At 37.4% G+C, this 8,322-nt stretch overlaps 1 protein-coding gene across 1 annotated transcript in view; it reads left to right on the top strand.

Moving 5' to 3' along the window:
* The window catches only part of slc26a5 (solute carrier family 26 member 5), a 28,277-nt gene continuing 19,955 nt past the window's right edge, over nt 1-8,322 (top strand). Inside the window, exons 1-4 of the mRNA XM_042511672.2 lie at nt 1-169; nt 2,726-3,024; nt 3,488-3,627; nt 4,100-4,210. Of these exons, the coding sequence (XP_042367606.2) occupies nt 2,840-3,024; nt 3,488-3,627; nt 4,100-4,210 (436 nt within the window). The 5' untranslated portion in view covers nt 1-169; nt 2,726-2,839. The remainder of the gene's footprint in view (nt 170-2,725; nt 3,025-3,487; nt 3,628-4,099; nt 4,211-8,322) is intronic.

Genomic DNA, 8,322 nt, shown 5'->3' with positions numbered 1-8,322 from the left:
GAGTAATTTCTCCTTTCTACATAGACCATCTTTGTGTTATAACAGGTAGGCATCGTGTTCTGTCCCCCAAGGACGTCGCGCTCGCTAAACTTTAACTCAAGAGGTCGACTTAAGGGATTCATTGACAGTCTGCAGCTGGCAGCATCTCTGCAGGAGCTGGAGTACGGAGGTAAGAGTCCTGCTTTATTAGCATCTTCATGTTAGCTTGAATGCTGAACTGTGGAGAGCCAGAAAAAAAACCCTCTCCTGTCACAGCGAGGATAACGTTATTTTAGTTCGGCATTGGTTTGAAACTTAAATATTACTGAGACATTTTAAAAAACATTTTTTGTTCCACGTTTCAAATGTATTAAGTTACATTTTCGTCCTTTATCAGCGTCGTGTTTGCTAGCTAACGTACAGGAAAGGAAAACGCTCGAGGCTCTCAACTGTTAGTGCGTCAGAGACTTGATTGAATTAAGAAAACTGATGTGTCGGGCCACCGAGTAACACATGAGCCAAGATATCATGGCGTCGTTTCGTTTTAGAATGATGAAAGTAAGGTTAAACTTAAAAACAACAACAAAATATGCTTGAGGAAACCTATTAAATGTTAACACAGTAGATCTTTATCTCAGCAGACATTTTGACATATCATAGCTGGAAAAGCACAGGTGCTTTTTTATAACATTCATGATGGCTGGATTCCATATAGAGAAGGTTCTGCTATTATACATGCTGACTTACGGGAACAGCTCACTGGCACACTTAAAGGAACTAGGCCATCATTTATGTTATTATTTTTAACTGTGCTTTTTCAAAAAAAAGGTCCCCTCAGTAATATCTGTTACTTTCTTCGTCACACATCGCAAAGATACACATTTAAATATGGAAATATCACACACAACAGGTAGGCTATTTACATTATGTATAAGTGCACACCTGAAAATCATGGCAGTTAAAAAGTGTTTGGCATTAGGGGCTGTACATTATTTATCAAAGGGGAGGAGGTAGTGCAAAACAAGGGAGGCACCTTAGTTGATTTTTTAAGCACTGGGGAGGTAGATATGTTTTTTGATTTGGCTTAGAGGAGGGACATTTAACTTTAAATTGTTGTGTTTTGTGTTTATTTTATATACCCTTAAAATTCCTAAAACCTGCAAATGGGTTTTAAATGCATGTTCTCCTTAAAAATCTCCAAATCATGCCATTTATCATAGCCAGAAATGGTGAAATATGGTTTTGGTGAAGGGTGGGTCATGCACAACCTTCAAGGCAGAAAAAAAAGATGCTAAAGCAGAACTGTTTAAAGCTGCAGCTTCTCAAATGGTCTTTTGAGGCGAACTCCAAAAGGCCCCATAGACCTCCATATTAACCTATCTAATGTTATAGCAGAAATAAACATGTCTACAGCCTGGAATGTAAACAGTTTTGGTATTTCTAGCTAATTATAACATTCATGACAACTGTCCGTCTTACTCACCCGTTTACATTTTATTAAGGCCCAAACTTGGGGCTTCATTGGATACAGGAATGTGTATTTAGGCATATGCTAAACTTTTGTATTGATTAAAGCCTTTTTAAATCACAGGAGATACTGTAAAATTTGTATGAAGCCACTATGAAGACACTTTATATTTCTACAGCAACTATTACCACAATTTGAGTCATTTATTTCCTGTTCAAGTTATATACCGTACCACCTCCCTTTATCTGAGGGCAACATCATACATCATGCAGTGGAGTTCAGATGACCAACTGTCCTCTTTCACATATACAGTAGGACAAACAAGACAGGTTATTATTCTTTTAGGGCCCCCTCTTAACCAAATATTTGCTAAAAAGCAGATAAACATTCACTCAAAGATGGCAGCCATGCAAATCCAAAGCAAGTTTTTAGCACAAAAATGCAAAACACACAGGCTGTGTCGGTTATCCTCACTCCACTCTTCTTATCATAAAGTAGTGGTAAACAAACCAGTTTGTGTTGGATTATTGATGGACTATTTGGCGCATTTTTGATGTTTTTCACTCTTCATTTCTTTTTCAAAATGTTGCTGTGTTCATGCATTTGACAGAAATTTTGGCAAGATTGTGTATTTTGTTTGATCTTGGAATTTCCAACTCAGTACAATAAGTCTAAAATACACTGTTCAAATAAAATTGTTACATTCATACTGTTAAGTGCAAAAAATGCACCATTGGAACCTATCCAAACATTCTTTTTTGTATCCCACAGCCATCAAAGCATAAAAACATGCATTGCATTATTTCTGTGTGTCACCCCTTGTAGTTATTTTCCACCTGATAATGTCATTTTCAGTTTTTTTTAACCATATTTGGCATATGGAGAAAATACATGCTATTTTCACCAGGTGCACTGTCACAATAAATTTTTTCACTAATCATTGACACATCCCAGGCTGTGATAATACAAAAAAAATCGACTTCATGTAGTGTATTGGAAGTAATTCTATTTGTGTTTTTTTCATCCAAAATATTGTGGCATGGTGACAAAAAATTAAAGGGTTCAAATTTTGAACATTAATGAATATTTGATATTTATGATTAAGACTGATGTTAGTTAAAAATTCACCCAATGAAAGTAGAAAATAATATTACTATGTAATTTTTTTTAAAGCTTAATTTTGAAAAGCACCTCTTGTGCACATAGTGATATGAGTGTGAGTGTAATATAAAAGCAGGCCCTAAGGGTTAATCTTATCCTCTCTTTCTCTCCATGCAGACAGAGGAAGTGCAGACGGATTAAAGTTGGAGCAGTGACAGGAATGAAGACATACCGGACAGAACAATGACAGAGACGATAAAGTTGGCAAGATAAGACACGCTCTGACTCATCATGGCTGGCACTCCTGCCTCTGATATGGAGCAAGAAGAAGCTGCAGTTGCTCGGGAGGATGCGGGCTCACCGCTGATGTACAGGATAGAGCGTCCCGTCTATGATGAAGCTATCATCCGGTCACAGCTTCTCCACCGTAAAGAAGACTCCTCCACCCTCCGACAGAGGCTGGCACAGAAGTTCCAGTAAGTTCAGGCTGCAGAATTTCCCTCTGGATTTGTCCTGCTGAAGTGCTATTGTGCAAAACATGGAATCAGTATGTGTATACACAGTATACACATAATGTACACACAGTATATACACACAAGACAAGAAGGAAATGATCTTACAGGGCTCATTTAAGTCTGTTCTTTAATATGTAAATCACAAAATTAAATAAAAAATACAATTAAATATTAGAAAACATTCTAACCATTATATAATTAAAGTCTCACTCTTAATGCACCTGATGTTTTACTGCTCTGTCTGTGCCCAGAGTGTGCTCTGTGCTCCCAGAGTGTGGTGCAATTAATAACCCAAAGGTATACATAAATTCATGAATTAATTGTCCAACTTCAACTTCATAAATGAATGTGTGGGGAAACCCTGTGCTAACTTTATGGGTATTAATTATAATCTGATAAATAACCCACTTGTCATCTTTCATAGGTGCTCATCTAAGAAGGCCAAGGCGGCAGCTTTGAGCTTTCTGCCTATTCTGACATGGCTGCCATCCTATCCGGTCAAGCAGTACCTGTTTTCGGACGTGGTCTCAGGTCTCAGCACAGGAGTCGTGCAACTCCCTCAAGGTCAGAGCCTTGCAGTCCCAGCCACAACACTGTGTTAAATACTAGTCAGACATACATTTATTTTAAAACATTAAATAAGGGAGAATCTTTCGAAAGAATCGTGCTCTTCTTTTCAGTAAAGTTTTACAGACTTGAGGGATCTGTGACAGGGAGCAGTAAGACGTTTTATTTGACATCCATCTATATATTGAAAGCCTAAAAATCTATATCTTAACAGGCTGATAAAGCTTAAAATGTTATGTATTCCAGAGCTCTGTACAGTAGCCACAAGCTCCGTTTGGCCAAGCTAGTCATCTGGAATGAAAAAAGTGTTGAAATTTGTGAAGGGCCAGCTGCCAACTCCTAAAGGGCTGCTTTAGGCGTCACGCTGTCTTTGTTTTAGTATCTCTGTCGCTCTGAGGTTGTGATGCAATCTCTTGGCTTCTGGGACTGTTCAGTTTAGTTACATTTCTCCCTCTCCTCTGCTCCACAGGGCTAGCCTATGCTATGCTGGCTGCTGTGCCTCCAGTTTATGGTCTATACTCCTCATTCTACCCGGTCCTGCTCTACACCTTCTTTGGCACATCCAGACACATATCAGTCGGTGAGAAATTAACTTCTAAGTTTTCCGTATAGGCTTTGTTTTTGGGTCATTAAACCGCTTCCACAGGCAGTGGCTGGTTTTGGTAAGTCTTCTCCTACAAACTGTGCCGGTGCCAGTATTGAGATTCAATCGAAGCAAAAAAGCAGTTAAAATGTAACAGGTCACAGGTCAGTATCCAAAACAGCTGATGATGCATGTGGAAAACATGGAAATAAAGAAGTTGTAAGTGGGTGTAAGTTGTCTGTATGATAAGGAAAAATGTAAGATCAGACTGTTATTAGGTTCTAACATAACGCTGTCTGGCTACTTAGCATACATACTTGATATTTTAACGAGTTTTCACTTCTAAAACTACGAGAGCAAAAGGTCACTGATGTGTCTGGCGAAAGTATGTCGTGACATAAAGAGCAGAATAGAGCTGCTGACCTAATCTAAAACTGTAATAGCATTTTGCACTAATACTACAAGTGAATGTGCTTGTCATACACTGGACTTCTTATTAACAAAACAAAAAAAAAAATCAGAATCTTGACAGACCATGCATGGCTGCACGGCTCTGACTGGACAATCGCTGCCTGGGGGAGGCGTTCAGAGAACTGTCACTTTTGGGGGCATATGGGTACATTTTGTGTCCCTCAGATAAACCTTTCATAAATTTTCACCAAAAAAATCTTAGTTGAATCAGTCTCAAATAATAGAACTATTTATGTTAAACCTTTGCTTGTAATAATGTTTGATGTTTATTTGAGGCACAATTTAAATATGAACTAAATCAGATGCAGATTTCCTTTATTTGTCATTTTTATTATGCACTTCCAAACATTAAAAAAAATGAAATTAAGTTCCCCTAAAGAAAAAAATAGTGTAAGTCAGTGCAAGTCAATAATAAAAAACAAATTGAAAAAAAGTAGATAAAAGTCAGTAGAAAGCTATAACCATCAAAAATATAAATCTATAAAGTGCATTGTTGGAGAGACATGATGGGCTCTTTTTTTAAGTGTCCATAAAGTGCATAGTGTTTTGTTTTGTAATAATGCACATCCCACCCATTATTGACTGATTTTGGCTCCTGATGTATACATTCAGTTTGACTGACATGAAATAATAATAATTTTTGTGTTTTTGTGCTTACTCTATTAACAGTTATAAAATCAATTGCATAGGATATCTAATTTTTGTATCATATTCAATTTCAGTATTTAGAACAATTATTTTAAGTCTGTCGCAGTCTTCTGGTCAACTCCATTACCTCTGTTATAAAACTGCATAAAAATCTTCTAAGAATTCATATAAAAAAACATTTTCACCTGCGCTCAGTGACATTACCTCATCCAGCAGGAAACATGTAAAAGGCAGTGAGGTAGGCCATGGTTTTTATTATTATTTTTGTACAAAATGTCGAGGTCACACCAACAGTGGATTATTTGTCAGATCTGTTTGCATAAATCTCTTGTGCATTTTCCTAAAACAATAATATGCTGAAAGTCAAAATAAGTCGATTTTTTTGGCATACCATGTGGTATCCGGTTGGAGGTTAGTGTGTGCAGTAAAGCTACAATAAGGTGAAAATCGTCAACTCTGTCCCCATCAACTCTGTTCTGCTCAACTCTGTTAATGGTTTAAACTACGTTTAACAGTAACAGAGACGACGGAAAGCAACAGTCACAGGGCTAAAGGTATCTAAATGTTTCACAAATTTTTTCACAAAATATTTACACAATAAGACTTATTTTTTTAACTTTATCAGAAGAACAGTGCAAGGCAAGTTAATCACAGAGCACCCAAGCATTCCTCCGTTTTTTCATATTTTCTCTCCTCACCCTCCCGCCCCCCGTAACAGAAATACAGGCAATAACAGAAATCACACAAATTGCAACAATCATGACAACATTTATTGGTTGCAATGATACCAAAATTACAAATACCGTACACACATAAGAAAATAATTAATAGATATTTGGATGAAAATGACAAAAAAAAAAAAAAAATAAAGCAAACATGGGAAACAAAAACAACAGGCAGGGACGTCAAAGAATACTGATGATTATTTGTTAAATATTCATCAGTAAAGTGGATATAATGACTAAGTTGGCAAAGGCAAATAATAGAATAGCTAGAACAGTCTAATGTCCCCTTTAAAATCAGGAAAAGGCAACACTTATTATGATATCCAAAATCTATGATATGCAGTCTCATGATATGGATGTAACAGTGATAGACTGCCCAGCTCCAGGAGAATATGTTGTTTAGAGTCAGTCAGCCAGTGGCCTTTTCACACTGCCAGTTTGCTCTCCATAGTCGGCGCCAAGAATGGTAAGATGACCAGCTAAAACTGCCAGCCATCTCTGTCTCTCTCTCTCACACACACACACACACACACACACACACACACACACACACACACACACACACACACACACACACACACACACACACATACACACAGCAAAGCACAGCACAGCATTGCTCTGTGTATCAACTCAATTAACTATCAGAAGGATTACACATTACAAACTGATTTACATTATGAGATGAAGGATTAAGTTGTTTTTTGAAATGGCATACAGAGAAAATACTTTCCCTCAGGAGTGACAGCAGTGTCCTCAGCTGACATGAGCAGCAGGATTGTGAAATGTCAGTGACCCCACCCGTGACATATTACCCGTCAAGCTACTTTCTTTCCTAGAAAGGGCTCCAAGTCATCTCAAGTGTCAGCTCTGAACTACTGTATTTGGCCATCTGAGAAATTAGCAATAAACAATAATTGACAATGAACTGAACCTGCTCAACCTTTTGCAACAAAAAATCTGATCTGAAGCGAACAACAGTAAGCAGTTGGCAAATGTTGTCTAAGGAATAGCTTGACAACAAGATGCTGTGGAACATTATAAACCTTTAACTTCTGGCAGAGAGTGAGAAGGAATGACTGGGCTGTTGTTCAAGTGCTGGGCAAGATGGCACTTTCACTACACACACACACACACACACACACACACACACACACACACACACACACACACACACACACAAGCACAAGCACACATATACACACACACACTTAAAGTGCATGACCCAGGGCATATGTGGGGCTGCTAAGGTGAAATACATCCATGCTTCACATGACGATGTTTGGTGTTTGGTTTTGTATTGCTCCGTCTTTCCTGCAGGGAACGCAGCACTAACAAGAGACTGTGTCCAGGTGACTGACTGAGCTTAGATGTGCAGCGTAATGTTCTAAGGCAAAATCAAACTTTATTAACATTTATGTATATCCTACAGGCATAACTCAACACAATCTATTGGGAGTTAAATTGTAGGGTCACAGATTGGGTAAGAATATTGCAGATAACATTTTTATTTATACTTATTATAGGCTACTGTAGTCACTGTGCTGAAGTGAATCTGTTACTGAAAGAAAAATTGCTGCAATGTAGGGGTGTAATGGTACACAGAAGTCATGGTACAGTTCATACCCCAGTCATGATAAAAAGGTAGGTTCTGTATTTTTTTAACATGGACCTTACTGTTCAATGTTTTGTGTCAAAATAAAAAATATTTTTCGAGACCACAGCAGCGAAAAAAGACTACTATATAACCACTCGGGGCATATTCAGACATTTTTTTGTTCTATATGCTAGCTCTACAAATGCTTACTGCACATTTTATGAAAGAATTAGAATTATTATAAATGTTAAAAATTGTAAAAATATTAATGTAATAGAAATCTTATAATATTATACAACTGTAGAATTGAAGAAAACAGAATAACTCGTTATTCTGCATAGACATGTCACAACAAAATGTTTGGGTGCGTTGATTCTGTTCCTAGAGCAAAATTCCAAAGAAGAAAACATAGTTGAATGTCAGAATCTTCTTAAAAACTTTGTACGTAAGTTTAAAGAGGAAATTTTCTCCTAAGAACAGTTGGTGAATGAGGCCCATTAATCTGCGTGTGTCAGTGGCAAAAACAGTTACTTTTAGTGGATCTAAATTAACAGTGCAAACATGCCCTGAGTGTTTACATTGTAGCCTGTTTTGGGTCCCGCCCAATTCTGGACCAATTAAAAAAAACATTAGTTTTCATTATTTACTCAAACACAAATATATGGGAC

Source organism: Plectropomus leopardus, chromosome 22 (assembly GCF_026936395.1).
Source record: "Plectropomus leopardus strain MGB_pleo_1.0 chromosome 22, ASM2693639v1, whole genome shotgun sequence".
Taxonomy (NCBI): domain Eukaryota; kingdom Metazoa; phylum Chordata; class Actinopteri; order Perciformes; family Serranidae; genus Plectropomus; species Plectropomus leopardus.
Note: the sequence above shows the minus strand (reverse complement) of the source record. Positions and strands in the feature narration are given on the sequence as shown.